At 40.4% G+C, this 15,670-nt stretch overlaps 1 protein-coding gene and 1 long non-coding RNA gene across 4 annotated transcripts in view; one reads left to right on the forward strand and one right to left on the reverse strand.

Moving 5' to 3' along the window:
- Window positions 1-9,572, forward strand: part of ECE2 (endothelin converting enzyme 2) — a 52,462-nt gene extending 42,890 nt beyond the window's left edge. For both annotated transcript variants that reach the window (XM_072142379.1, XM_072142378.1), the window contains 3 exons: window positions 631-821; window positions 1,873-1,968; window positions 2,063-9,572. In XM_072142379.1, the coding sequence (XP_071998480.1) occupies window positions 631-821; window positions 1,873-1,968; window positions 2,063-2,239 (464 nt within the window). In that variant the 3' untranslated portion in view covers window positions 2,240-9,572. The remainder of the gene's footprint in view (window positions 1-630; window positions 822-1,872; window positions 1,969-2,062) is intronic.
- The window catches only part of LOC140122027 (uncharacterized), a 38,493-nt gene that overhangs the window by 15,546 nt on the left and 7,277 nt on the right, over window positions 1-15,670 (reverse strand). The gene's annotated exons all lie outside the window — the stretch shown is intronic.

Here is a 15,670-nt window from a genome sequence, read left to right on the forward strand (position 1 = left end):
CACAGGGTGTTATCATCAGTTTGCAAAAGAGAAAGAGGAAGAATGGAAAAATCACAAAGCACTATTCATCAGTAACTGATGGTTTCACCAACACAAACCTAATTTCCTCTTTATGGATGACAATGCGCCACCTCATCGAGGTTACATCATTAGGGAACGGCTGCTGTCATCATGTTGAGGTTGGTAACTGTATCGCAGAACATCAATGACCCGAGGGCCGTCCTTCAAGAAGAGAGGAATGCCATGCATCAGCACACAATTAGTTTAATTGTGAACAGCATGAGATATCGTTGTCAGTGTAATTGATACTCAATGCTTCTTGACAAGTTATTGAGTCATTGAATTTTTGTGCCGTTTGTTTCATTACATTGTTGAGGTGTTAAAGTCACCATTGCATGCTTCTACTAAAATGTCTGCTTTCACAATAATATCAATGTAGCATTGTGTTATGTAGAATTATCACTGTAGCATTATGTTTTTCATAATTTGCTCCCAAAAATATCCCTAACTTTTTGTGAGTAGTGTAGTCTAACTTTTCTTGTAGTCTCTTGTACTATTCTATAATGCAAAATGTGTTGAAAAATTAGTGACCATTTTAAATATTCTGTTCAAATATAATCTCTATTATAGGCCGGGAATATGATGAGGATGGTAACCTACGTCCTTGGTGGCAAAACGCATCTCTGGAGGCCTTTAAAAATCGTACTGAGTGTATGGTTAGTCAATATAACGCTTACAATGTGAATGGAGAGAAAGTTAACGGACGCCAAACACTTGGGGAGAATATAGCTGACAACGGTGGCTTAAAGGCAGCATACCATGTAAGTGTTAGAATTCAAAACAAGTGCCTCATAGAGTAAAGGGTTCATAGTAACTATATTGTCTAGAGCAGTGATGGCAAACCTTTTAGGGGCTGAGTGCTTAAGCTGCAACCAAAAACCTCACTTGTTTATTACAAAGTGCCAACAAAGGCAATTTAAGCAGTTACTCATTGCTCCATGTTCTTCGATAACTTTCAATTGTATAAGCCTTCTGAGGACACCAACACAGTTGAAAGAAGAATGGAAAATTTTGACTATCATTGAAGATTCTCTCCAGTGTCCCTCTGTACAGGGAGAATCACCATGCCAGGAAGAGGACCTCCGAAGATAAGCCCTGTCTCCACCTTCTCACTCTACCTGCTCAACCAAGCAGCCGAGGATGTGTCATTTTAAAATAGCAGTGAAATTTGTTCACCACCACTGGTCTAGCGCAATATGTAAAAAGGCACCTTAGTCATTTTTATGCCCTTACTTTAATCAATAGTTTTGTGTTACAGTCAATATTGTATGTAGAGTGAATAGCAAATTGATTTTGCATAATGGAGACAGCTGTGTGCATTGAATGTCTGGATGGTCTACATGCTAAATATAGTATACCCCTTTACAAAAAAAGGCTCTGTTATTGGAATGCATAAGACCATGGCTGTCTTCATAAATCATTTTTCAAAAACTTTCTAAAAGGCTTTTGGGTGGAAAACTTCCTATGAAAACGTTTAATTAAGCCAAAACCTTTCTGGACTTCATCATTATCATAAATTAAGTAAACTGGGTCCAAAAGCATAATATACGAATTCCCTTGCTAGCTACCCTTTAGCAGGAGTTGACTTGGTTTAATTTGGCTGATCCAGACTTGTCAAGAAATGCTGGTGCATGGCACCAGGGAAGAGACAGTGTAAAGTTATAGGAGCACACTCTACAGAATGGCTGACAGATTTACTTCAGCAGTAATCCCACAGCCATTCCAAATCCAGCTGGGGATTGAAAAAGTTTATTTTGGAACTATGATCCACCTCCAAGATTTCACAGTTAACTGACATATATTTATTTTCAGGCATACAAATCCTGGCTACAGAAACATGGTGAAGAAAAGCAACTGCCGGGAGTAGCATTGACCAACCACCAGCTTTTCTTCGTAGGATTTGCACAGGTAATATCCACATAAACATAGCTATTTTGATAGCTTTAATGATGTGATGTCAGCATAACTGCTCTGTAAAGCTATATTACTCTATCTCATGCAGGTCTGGTGTTCTGTGCGGACTCCTGAGAGCAGCCATGAAGGGCTAGTAACAGATCCTCATAGTCCAGCCAAATTTAGAGTTATTGGGACCCTCTCAAATTCCAAGGACTTTTCTGAACATTTCAACTGCCCCAAAGGGACCCTAATGAACCCAGGAAAATACTGTGATGTGTGGTGAAAGCGTTGTGCTTTTGATTTGTGGAATGATGTGTGAGAGTATGTTTGACATCTGAATGTGAAGGTAAATGTATGTAATGGGAGACTGACAATGAATCAGTGTATGTGCAAGGGTATGTGTACTGAGTTTGTCTTTATTGTGATAACATAGCAAAAAATATTATGAGGACTTTCCAGGCCCAACATATTAATGGTTTTACATCGGATTGGTCACCATGCACTCCCATCTATCTCATATTTATGAACTATTCTGTGGATAAGCCATTAATACATTAGGACTGGAAACAAAGCACTGCCAAAGACAGGAACAGCACCAGGGATTAAAATTCTCGATGCTAGAAATGGTCTTCTGCTAAGCTACACTACACTGCAATCTCTATAGGGGTTTATAGTAGGATAAAATGGTGGACCCAGGTTACAGTAGGCTGAAAAAAATAAAAGAACTAATTTACTTACCAGATCCTGATGATGCACCAGATACCAAATTATAAAAAGTATTAAGTTTGCTGCATACCTAGCTATACTTTTAAAATATGTCCAGATATCCCATTGAACATTACATTTATTTAATGTAAATAGAGATGAGTGGACCCAATGGGCGAGTTCGGATTTGGCCATGTGAGCCAGGCATATTGCCAGATTTGAGTCAATCATAGCCATGGCTAGTTGCTAAGAGCGTCAATTTGCCGGATTGGCTGTTCGGTCAGGCAGCCGAACCCGAATGCTAAATCTGTCCACTGAGTTTGCTCATCTCTTCTTTCTCAGCTTTCTCCTTTCCAGTGTCTGTTTATGAAGTTACTGCTGTCTCAAAGATATTAGGATGAGGCTTAGCTAGAGCGATTCGCTGCTCCCCTCCACACTGTATTGAGTTTTTATGTAATCTGACATCTGGTGAAATACCAATACAGAAACTCAGTCCAGATTTCAAAATGAAAATCAGATTAGTGGAGAGAATCAGGAGTGAAGCAATTGGCACTCTGCTATGATTAGAAAGTTTCTTGAAGTCACTTGCACTGCTGAAAAAAGTGAAAATTTAGTCACTATTTAAAGAATGCCCAGTGAAAACCAGAACTGGACAGTGTGGATTTTCACAATGGCGTGCGTGCTCCGCATCCGTTGCTTTTTGTTTCTGCGTCCGCAAAAAAACCTGAAGGTTTATCAGATTTTTTTGAGAACTCATAGACTTGCCTTCCGTGAAAATCAACCAAAAGGTTTCAAAATTTTTCTCCACAGACAGCAGATCATTAAAAATAAAGGCCAATGTGAAAACAACCATCGAAATCAATGGCTCAGTGAGGCATCTGTGAAAATCACTGAACCACAGATGTGAAAACTAAGTGTGGAGTAAATGTATTAAGCCAGCAGGAGAGAATTAGTACTATATAAGCGGATAATTATTATAAGAATAATAGCCGTCCACGAACATAACAAATTCCAGGGCTGCAGAGTGCATTTGTGCAGGCCAAGGAATTCTGGAATAACTATATTTATATATCTATATTTTATAGTAGTTTTTACATGATTCATTGTAGTGCACGCCTCTGCTGCTACAGATCCTTTTTTTTAAGAAGAAGAGATTTCTATTTACAAATGTATTTATCTACATATTATAATAGAAAGTCTTCAAGATTTAAGGGGTATAACATTTTGTATGTTCAGCCAGGGAGAAATAAAACTGTAATACAAATTTCAGCTGCTATGGAACCTAAAATAGAAAGGGAGTGTTAAATGTCAGTTAAAGTTAATCTGCCATAATGTTCCTGCCGTTCTGAAGAAAGCATAAACACGTGACAGACACCCTATTATAGAAGTGTCACCTACTGCTCAACTCCCTTCATACCTCTACCTTATTACCGCAAATTGATGGATTTTTCCTTATAGCTCTTTCAGACTGGTGTGTCCAATGACAACAGATTTGTTTTTGTCTCCATTTTTTGTCCTCATTACCTCTGAGATGCTTCCGTTTTTTAAAAAAAACTGAAGGCTTTAACATTGGTTAGAAAACATAACACTGCCACATATTGTGGGACATTTACTATGGGGTTTCCGCCAGTTTTGTGGCGCTTTCACTGCATGTTCTGCTCTCCGACCTATTTATTAGCTGGCAATGCCAGAAAAAATGACTTTTCCGCCTGCTCCGACTCTTCTTCAAAAAGGGGCGTGGCTTTGGCGGAGTGGAAACTCTGACACTATTAATATGTGTCGCAGCCATTTTTTGGCACTGTAAACTGGCGGAAAGTAAACCAAAAGAAATTTGGTTTAGCAGGGACACAAAACCATGCTATTGCACTCACATTAGGTTGTCAGCTGCCTGTCCTCCTGGTGTCCAATTCCAACTGGACGAGCTGTGGGACGCGGTCATCCACTGATGCATTGCCACAGCGGCCATTGCTCCACTCCAGGGCAGGGTGCACAGCCTGTTCTGCGACTGCTGGACACATTTCTGGTGCTCGGGACAGATTTTGATCCCAGGGTTGCAGCGCCAGAAATCTGCACAGCTGCACAATATTTAATGTTTATCTCCTTTCCAAGAGCAAGTCAGGGTGCGTTCACACGTTGCAGTTAAAACTGCATCGCAATCAGCTTTGAGGTGGTTTTAGCTGCAGTTTTGTCAATTGAACAGGTGAAAGACATGAACTGAACGAGTGAATGACATTTGTAGAGCAGGTTTCCCCTTCAACATCAAATTCACCCGTTCAGTTCATGTCTTTCACCTGTTCAATTGACAAAACTTCACCTAAAACCACCTCAAAGCTGATTGCAATGCAGTTTTAACTGCAACGTGTGAACGCACCCTCAGTAACCAAGCCAGTGCAGACACCAACACTTTATGTAAATGATCCCCATTGACTCAAATTTACTAAAGTCCCTGCGCCATTTTTTTTCAGGCTTTGCACATGTATTTTAGAAGTGTCACTGCCACGAAAAAAGGGCGTTCCGCTGCACATTCAGACCGTGCAACACAGTCAGACCGGACAACATATCAGTGTAAAAGTGAAATGTGAAAACAATGGCTCAGTAGGGCATCCGTGTAAATCATTAAATCTTGGACGTGAAGAAAAACACCAGTGTGAAAGAGCCCTAATTCACAGTGATAGGTATTAGTAATAGTAAGCTCTGGTGGAACCATGGTGCTATTTAATGTTTCCAGTGTTTCGGTGTTGCTGCACATGATAAACTGCATTTGATGCTGTTTTAATAAAACAAGTAATAGACCATTGCTAGAATCAGGGCACCTTACACTGCCCTCAGAAATATAACCTTCTATAACCTTCTTGACAAACCCCTGTGCTTTGTACAGGAAAAGGACCTTCCAGCTAAAATAATCTTCGGCAGACTGCTTTTGTACAGATTCTCGTATTACAACTTGATATTTTTACTAATATTGTTATAAGCGAGTGAAAGGAAAATTTTAATTAGGGCAAGTTCACACCTCACTTATTTTATCAGTCAGGCAGTTTCACAGTGGTGTAGTCGGTGTGAAAAACACAGACAGTGAGGCACATTTACTAAAAATAGTGCAGTCTGCCTGTGTAGCGTGAAAAGGATGCCAGTTTCATGAATTGTGGCACCTGAATCCGGCGCTCCCTGCACTGCCCCGATAGAGTGCACCAACTTTTTTATGGTACACCTTTAACATGGACCGTGCAACACTTCTCTCGGACTTTGCCTGTTAAATGTGGAACACCCATTTCAATGACATTGACAATGACATTTGTGTCGTGTAAAGAATAGTGCAGCCACAACACAAAAGGGCCACGTGCGACACATATGTGGCACGTACAGTTCAAGCAGTTTGCACATGAAAGAACATGCAAAGTCCGCCAGAAAACTGGTGCACAGCCTTTAGTAAATCTGGGCCAGTGTGCAGCGCAGTGTGTTGTTTCACGGAGAGCCTACACTACCGGGGATGGGACTCCTTGCATTATATAACACTGTGATGCAAGGAGTCCTCTTCTCTATACTGTAATTATTTAATGAAACAGGGCTCTGCAGGTTCTGTGATTCACAGAATCTTTAAAATAAGGTATAATGGAAAGATTTGTACCTCTTCTGTGTGCTAAACCAATCCTGTTTTTAGCTCAAACACACTCACACAACCAATTCTTGGCTGTGAAAGATCTACATTTTCATCAATTTTTCATAGTCACGGTGCATCCACATGGCATTAATTTTTCACAGATAAACTATATTCTATAGGGCAAATGTATCTTTGTTTTTTTGTATGCTTTGCTTTCTGTTTTTTCTCTTTCTTTGGACGGTATGTATCTTTGGCTTCAGTTGCCTGTGATACATACCTCTATATTGTCTCTTTAGACTTGCAATTTTTCTTTTTTGGAGACAATTGCAGACTCCATGGGAAAGATTGCGCTGAGCCTAAAAAGTTAAAAAATTTGCCCAAATATATGGGGTGCGAATCAAAGAAAACACCTGTCTTACAATGATGTATCAGGAACACTACATCAGACACTCACTTCTTGACACCCAGGTGCAAGTGGAAAAAAAACAAATATTCCAAATAAAAAAATGTAAAAATTAGCAAAAAGAAAAACACAAGCCAAATAATGATGCATGTCCCCCTATGAGTGTTAAGTGAAAAATTGGTCAAACTAGAACATTTTCTACTATTTAAAGAGGACCTGTCACCCATATATGTTGCATTAAGATGCAAATTATTTAATGCTACACATTGAACATGAACCATCTTTGCTAACCTTGTAAATCTATTTTGTTTCCTTCAATTTTACCATCTTTAGAAAATGGATGATATTAACTAATGTGGAGATAAACTTTCATTTCCTGAGGTTCAATTAATCCTGCATGCATGCATGTAAAATGTTGGGATGGTGTGTGTGTGTATGTATGTACTTATGTGTATGTGTAAAAGTACAAAAGTGTAAGCAACTTGTGTGTGATGAGATACCTGCAAGAGATGTAATATGGAGATAACCTTTGGTTGCTGCCTTTCATTTCCTGAGTGTATTCGTTTACAGGTTCAATTAATCCTGCATGCAAGCATGTATATTGTTGGGATGGTGTGTATGTATGTATGTATGTATGTAGGTATGTATGTATGTTTAAAAGTAAGCTGTATGAGTATACGTTGCTACAAAAGTGTAAGCAACTTGTGTGTGATGAGATACCTGCAAGAGATGTGATGTTCATTACCTTAGAAAATTGTGTTTTTTTATTGTTGCAATTTGATAAATAGTTATGAATGCGTGCCTAGAGCTAAAAATATGCTGCATATGTGTAAACTGGTAAACTATGTTGTGTGCTGATATTGCTGATGCTGTAGGTCTACAGTGCCAGCTTTACTTTACAACACACCTGACCGTCTGCTGTCATGGGGGTCCCTGTTTTGGGAGGGGTCTTACTACCCCAACAACCCTCCTTCTTTGCACTGTTTGGAACACATATCATGCTTGGATCTTGCTTCTGATATTAGGAAGTGGTAACCTCACATAGTGTTCTGAAATGCTACACTAAGGCACCATATACAATCGTTTGATAATGCTCACTATCTATTACAACCCTGTTACATGTATGACAAGAAACAAAGTTATGAAGAGTTTTACAGTTCATGTATGAAGTCCCGTAAATTACAACTATCATCGGTTTTACTGATGGTAGACTGTCCTACTAAAAAGTTCCTGAAGAACGATGTTCCTCAGGACTTCTGTTATTATAACTCTATACACTGCGATTGCAGCAATATAGAGTTATACACATTAAGCTAATTAGTCTTGGAACGCCTCTTCTTTCAATTTATTCACCCCTTCCATCTCTATACAAGTCTCGCCCAATCCCTGAAGTCCTTATGGTTGGCCGGGACTTTTATCGGAACAGGGCTAGTGAATAAATGAAAAGACGAGGCGCCCCGGTCACGTAGTTGGAGTGCCCAAGACTGATTAGCGTCATTTTTATAACTGTATATTGCAGAATGTAGAGTAATAATAAAAGCAGTCGTGAGGAACATCGTTCCTCAGGAACTTCTAAGTATACACGTCAACCATCATTAAAACTGATGGTAGATGTCCTTTAATTGTGACATTTTAGATGATCCAGTTATGGTGTACATCTCCCTCCCAAAGAGACATCAGTGGAACCACTCAAGTAAAGCAGGGGGCACTAAATGACAATTAAAAAAAAGAATGCCTTAATTGCAAGAACGCATAATTTAGACATGTATATAATACTACAAAGTTTAGCTACAGAGTACAACAAAGCATGAGCTTGAAGACTGATGTGCACTACATTGTTGTAGGACATTGTTCAAGCTTCAGGAAGCTTTTTTCATCCATAAGTATCACACCTACAACATTGTCAGGGTGCGGTCACACGGTGCATTCTTGATCCATTTACATTTTCAAAGCTGCTTAGGGTGGTGGCACACGTGCCGTTTTGTCTGCGTTTGCAAACGCAGACAAAGCTGCACCCACCGGGTGTATTTCATTGGAAACTCGAATGTGTTTTTGCCAAACCTTCTCCCACTTTCGTTGTAGATGTATTTAAATGGGACAAAAACATGGCGTTTTGAACCGTTTTTTAAGCACTCTGTTAAAAAAAGGCATGCGTTAAAAAAAATGCATGCTTTTTTTGAAGAACGCATGCGGTTTTTTTAAACGCATCGGTTTTTTGACAGGTTTTACTAATTATCTTAATTAAAACTGGTCAAAAATGGATGCGTTTTTGGACGGACTGCTCAAAAATGGACCAAAAACAGGTTCAAAACATCATGAGTGGCATCACCCTTGGGGTGTATTTACCCTTTTAAACTGCATCTCAACTGTGATGTAAGAAATTGCATTTAGTTTTGATGCTGTTTTTGGTGCAGTTTTGATTTTACAGGTAAAACCTGTTAAATAAATGTGTCTTACCTGATGAATTAAGAAACCACACCTAAACCAGATAAAAGGTGGTGACACACATGGTGTTTTTAGGCGTTTTTAGTTAGTGCGTTGCCAGATCATAAAAAACGCATGCGTTTTTAACCAGTTTGAATTAAGATAACTGGTCAAACCTGTCAAAAACGCTTGTGTTTTCTACGATCTGAAACGGCCTAAAAACGCCATGTGTGTCACCACCCAAAACCTTATGTAGTCTATTACGATACAGAAATACTCTGCCAAGTCCCATAGCCAACACCATTGTCAAAGCATTGTTCATTCACTGTGGCTAATTGCCTCGCATAGGAAAACCTCAAGCCGCGTTCACACATTGCTTTTTGGTTTTGTCTTCATTGCCTTTTGAAACACACTACAACAGCTGAGGAGAGGTGATTTGCCTAATTACACTACTGTTAACATTTGCGTTTAAAAAACGCAGTGTAAAGGTGACATTAACATTCGCGTTTACACTGCATTTTTTAAACACAACTGTTAATAGTAATGTAATTAGGCAAATCACCTCATCTCAGCTGTTGTAATGCGTTTCAAAACGCAATGAAAACGCACCGTGTGACCGTGCCCTGTAGTTAAAGGGGCATTCTTCTTAAAAAAACAGGGATTGCTTGAGTTTTGTCTTGTGTCTGCAGTGAGTGGAGAAGTTACTATGTGTGTGTGTCTCTCCACTAATTCTATGGGACTTCTCTTAATTACTGAGACCCCCATAGAAGTGACTAGAGAACCCAATCAGACATTTTCAGCATATCTGGTGGACATTTCAGATATGGGAATGCCCCTGTTAATTCCACATACTCTGTCAGTTGGAGTTGGAAGAATGTTACAGTTTTGCACCCATAAAATATATTTTGTAAAGTCTTAGAAAAGCAGCCAGTATAAGCCAATTAATGGGAGGGATGCTGCAATGTGCTGTTATATCGGTAAACCTTTTGTCCACTCCCTCCATACCTACCTCACACTGTGACATCTGCTGCTTTCCCATTGTGTATTACACTATTTGTGGATATGATAGATACAAGGAACTTACTCAGGAGGCAGGTTTCCTAAAGTGACTTACTGGGAAGTATGATCAGCATGAATATTCAGCCAAACAAATGAACTACTGAAAGCTTCATTTCTGTCCCATGAGATGTCTACCCTTGATCACCGCTGCTCATCCTAGAATGCAATTTGTGGTACTTGTAGTCCTTGTGTTTCTAATTTGAGCACCGATAGCATGGGCTCTTCTGTAAAACATAAGATTTTTATATAGGTCTCAGCAAACACATAGATTATGTTCCTTAGTGGGAGACCAGTGTTATAAATACTACTTGGCTATACTGGGTTACACATTATTCTACTCAATGTTATGTAGTAGGATAGTTCACAAAGATGCTAAGTTACATATTAAGTCACTGTTACTATTCCTTGACCCAGTGGATAGATGGAAACTGCACATCACCTCATTATATATGATGTTACTGTTACCGAATGCTTGCGGCTTCTCCATTACTGTGTATTTGTGAACAAAATGTTTTATTTTTTCATGTCTATTAAACCCAGCAGAATCTTACCTCTATTGTTTTGTGTTATTATTTTATGGATTACTGTAATAATTCATTATACTATGTTATGATACATTCACAATTCCACTGCCTACCTGTCCTGATCTTTCAGAGCATCGGTATAATAGCGAGAAATGTTCAGTTATTAACAGATACACATTGAAGACTTTCTCATCTGTTAGATGGAGCATTATAAAAAAAACAAACTGTTATTCTAGCTTCTAGTGCAGAACCATATTAAAGCTCTATTTACCCAACTATAGCTAATTATGGAATCGTGTGGAGTTTTTGTTAGATTCTATATGAACCAGGGTGAAAAGCCATGTACTGTATACGGGTCTATTGTCTCCTAGAAGCAAATGGTAATGACAGGGCTGCCAGGGACTCAGTGGTGGGCTGCTATCAAACCTTCTACACATGACTCCAGCACGTGTGTAGTGCCGCGTATGTGGATATATTCACCTTTGCATGGAAATATTCTGTAAAATCTTTCACAGCTGATTCTGTCAAGCTGTGCTTTCTTCACTGCATTTGCAATAAATCCAATATGTATGTGGGTTGCAGCTTTGTGTTAAGTTAAATAAGCCTGTTAAAATAATCTGTTCAGTCCTAGCGCTTCTGTTTTGCCAATTTCAGATGAGACATTGGAGGGCAGGACACTCTACACCCATGGAATGTCACTAGCCTAGGGTAACAGGGATGTCTAGGATCTGTCCTATATCTTATCACCCATATTCCACCAAAAATGAAAAAGATTTTCAGAAACTTTTTGTTCTGAAAAATGGACAATCACTTTTTAACATTTTTAACATCTGTGTCATGAAAAAGGGTGCAAACATTTTCAAGGTATTGAGCAAAAAAAAAAAAAAAAGAGGTTAGGGTCCTTACAATCAATAAGTATGAAAATTTCCTAAAAATGCTTGGTCAGAATGGGATGATATGGATATAGTCCCTAAATAGCAGCTAAAACATCTCCCACTCTTCTGGGAAGAGTCGGGAAGTAAGAGTTCTCCTTATGGAGACTGCCAATAGAGGCCGTCTTGTACGTGTGTGGAGACTTATAGCCATTGATGCTCCACTAGGGGATTCTAAAGTCTTCAAGGAGGCCTTAATTGGCAGTCTCTGTAAGGAGAACGCCTGACCCTAGTCAAAAGCCTCTCACTCAGCCAAACCAGTTTCCTATGCTGTGCTGAAGAGACCCAACCAGGTTGAAACCTTCTGGAATAGATATGCTGTTTTGGTTTTAACCCCTAGGCGCACCACGACGTTATACTAAGTCCCCGGGGCTAGATGCTTAGCGCACCGGGACGTAGTATAACGTCCAGCTTCTGGGACCGGCTCACGAACGGAGCCGGTACCAGAAGCAGCGGCTGTCAGCTGTCTAGTACAGCTGACACCGCGCTGTAACACCCGCGATCGAAGCAGACTCCGATCGCGGGTGTTAACCCCTTACACGCCGCAGTCAAGCATGACCGCGGCGTGTAAGGGTGTTCCTGCTGTGGATCGGATCCCCCGTGCCGCTTACCGGGGGATCCGATCCTCTTCTGGGCAGCTCCGAGGACTGGCATGTGCCCCGGAGCTGCCCGGTCTCCATGGCAGCCCCTTCCGGGTCTGACTGTAAACTGTCTGAGCATGCGCAAGCATGCCAGACAGATTACACTGCTCTACAATGAAATAGTATTGTAGAGCAGTGTATTGAACTTAAACCAGTGATCAGAGCATCACTGGTTTAAGTTCAAGTATGTATAAGCAAAAATATGCAGAAACACTTAACACTACACATTATAATAAATAAAAAATAAATATCGTATATTCCGGCGTATAAGACGACCTGGTGTATAAGACGACCCCCCTACTTTCCTGTTTAAAATATAGAGTTTAAGATATATTCGCCGTATAAGACTACCCCTTTTCCAATGCATACAAAACACGGGTAAAAATTAAAAAAAAAACAGATTTGAATTTAACATGGTCCTTTTTTTTAATTTAAATTCTTATGACATGCAGGTATATAGCAGGAAAACTGTCACTCATAAACATAAGGCATACAACAACAACATTACCATTACAGCACAGCCCCCAGTAGTATACAGCACAGCCCCCAGTAGTATACAGCACAGCCCCCAGTAGTATACAGCACTGCCCCCAGTAGTATACAGCACTGCCCCCAGTAGTATATAGCACTGCCCCCAGTAGTATACAGCACTGCCCCCAGTAGTATAGAGCACAGCCCCCAGTAGTATACAGCACAGCCCCCAGTAGTATACAGCACAGCCCCCAGTAGTATACAGCACTGCCCCCAGTAGTATACAGCACAGCCCCCAGTAGTATACAGCACAGCCCCCAGTAGTATACAGCACTGCCCCCAGTAGTATACAGCACTGCCCCCAGTAGTATACAGCACAGCCCCCAGTAGTATACAGCACAGCCCCCAGTAGTATACAGCACTGCCCCCAGTAGTATACAGCACTGCCCCCAGTAGTATACAGCACAGCCCCCAGTAGTATACAGCACAGCCCCCAGTAGTATACAGCACAGCCCCCAGTAGTATACAGCACTGCCCCCAGTAGTATACAGCACAGCCCCCAGTAGTATACAGCACAGCCCCCAGTAGTATACAGCACAGCCCCCAGTAGTATACAGCACAGCCCCCAGTAGTATACAGCACTGCCCCCAGTAGTATACAGCACAGCCCCCAGTAGTATACAGCACTGCCCCCAGTAGTATACAGCACTGCCCCCAGTAGTATACAGCACTGCCCCCAGTAGTATACAGCACAGCCCCCAGTAGTATACAGCACTGCCCCCAGTAGTATACAGCACAGCCCCCAGTAGTATACAGCACTGCCCCCAGTAGTATACAGCACTGCCCCCAGTAGTATACAGCACTGCCCCCAGTAGTATACAGCACAGCCCCCAGTAGTATACAGCACAGCCCCCAGTAGTATACAGCACTGCCCCCAGTAGTATACAGCACAGCCCCCAGTAGTATACAGCACAGCCCCCAGTAGTATACAGCACAGCCCCCAGTAGTATACAGCACAGCCCCCAGTAGTATACAGCACTGCCCCCAGTAGTATACAGCACTGCCCCCAGTAGTATACAGCACTGCCCCCAGTAGTATACAGCACAGCCCCCAGTAGTATACAGCACAGCATTAAAAAATAAATAAACTTATATACTCACCCTCCGGTGGCCCCGATGTTCGCGCGGCTTGTCTTCAGTGTTCCGCGCCGCCATTGATCTTCCCCGGCAGGCGCCTAGTATGACGCGCCGCTGCTGAAGAAGAAGACGGCGCGGTGAGTATGTCCCATGCGCATCTTTTTGAGGCTGCCGGCAGCTTTGCCGGCAGCCATTGCTGTGAAAACACCGGTAAGCCTTTGCTGCAATATGCAGCAAAGACTTACCGGCTATGGAGAGGGCTCAGCCCGTGAGCCCTCTCCATGCAGCGCGATCCAACCGCGATCGACGATTACCGGCTTATATGACGACCCCAGAGAAGACAGAAGATTTTTCTGTCTTCAAAAGCCGTCTTATACGCCGGTATATACGGTACATAAAATATAAGCCCCTAAAATGTCACTTTCCCATAAAAAAACTTAATAAAGTATAAAAAACATAAAAACACAAAAAAACCTGCATATTTGGTATTGCCACGTCCGTAACAATCTGCATAATAAAACAGAATTGTTACAGGACCCGCACGGTAAACGCCAGAGGAAAAAAACACAAAAAACATTCCGAAAAAAGATCATTTTTAATTAATACCCTATAAAAAATGCTCTAAAAAGTGATTTAAAAAATTTTATGCACTCCAAAATAAGACCACTAAAAAGAACAACTGTTCTCGCAAAAAATAAGCCCCTAACAAGATTTGTCACCCGAAAAATAAAAAAGTTATGCATATAAAAAGATGGTGATGCTAAAATGAATAAGATTTTCTCCAAATTAGTTTTTATTCAGTACAATTGAATAAAATACACAAAACCCCCACATGTTTGGTATCCCTGCGTCCGTAACAATCTGTATAATAAAACAGAATCGTTAATAGATCCGCAAAGTGAACCCCGTAAAAAACAACCTAAGAAAACTCTCTCTGATAAAGATGATTTTTTATTAATGCCCTTTAAAAATGCTCTAAAAAAGTGATTTTAAAAAGTTACGCAATCTAAAATAAGACCACTAAAAAGAGCTATCATTCTTGCAAAAAATAAGCCCTTAAACAGATTTGTGAGGCGAAAAATAAAAAAGTTATGCATATGAAAGACGGTGATGCTAAAATTAACAACAATTTTGCCAAATTACTTTTTATTCAGTAAAAATGGGAAAAAATAAAAAATATATATAAATGAGGTATTTTCATAAACGTGGCAACCCATAGAATAAACATAATATACTATTTTCATGGTATGGTTAACGGCCAAAAAAAAAAAACACATAAAAATTTTCCTAAAAATTGATGATTTTCATTTCCTCCACCAACAAGGAGTTAATTAAATCTCACCAATTAGTTATAGATGCCCCAAAATTATGTATTAGAAAAGTGCATCTCATGTGGCAAAAGAAATAAGCCCCTATAGGTCCACATTAAAAAAAAAGAAAAAAATTATAGCCTGTACAATGTGACATAGCAAATCTGATTTGGATGGCGCCTCTTTCCCTTCTATGCTCGGCTGTGCGCCCATACAGCAGGTTACCAGCACATATGGGGTATCCGTGTACTCGGGAAAAATTGGGTATCAAACTTTGGGGAGCCTTTTTTCATTTAATCCATTATAAATGTTTAATTTTCCACCCAAAATGAGTGTATTGTGAAAAAATATTACAATTTGCAGACTCCACCTCCATTTTGTTTTAACCCCTATAAAACACGTAAAGGGTTAACAAACTTCTTAACCCCTTCCCGACATTTGACGTACTATTACTGCATGGCGGGAGGTGCGTTCCCGCAAAATGCGATAATAGTACGTCATGCTTCTGGAGC

This window comes from Engystomops pustulosus, chromosome 3 (assembly GCF_040894005.1).
Source record: "Engystomops pustulosus chromosome 3, aEngPut4.maternal, whole genome shotgun sequence".
NCBI lineage: Eukaryota > Metazoa > Chordata > Amphibia > Anura > Leptodactylidae > Engystomops > Engystomops pustulosus.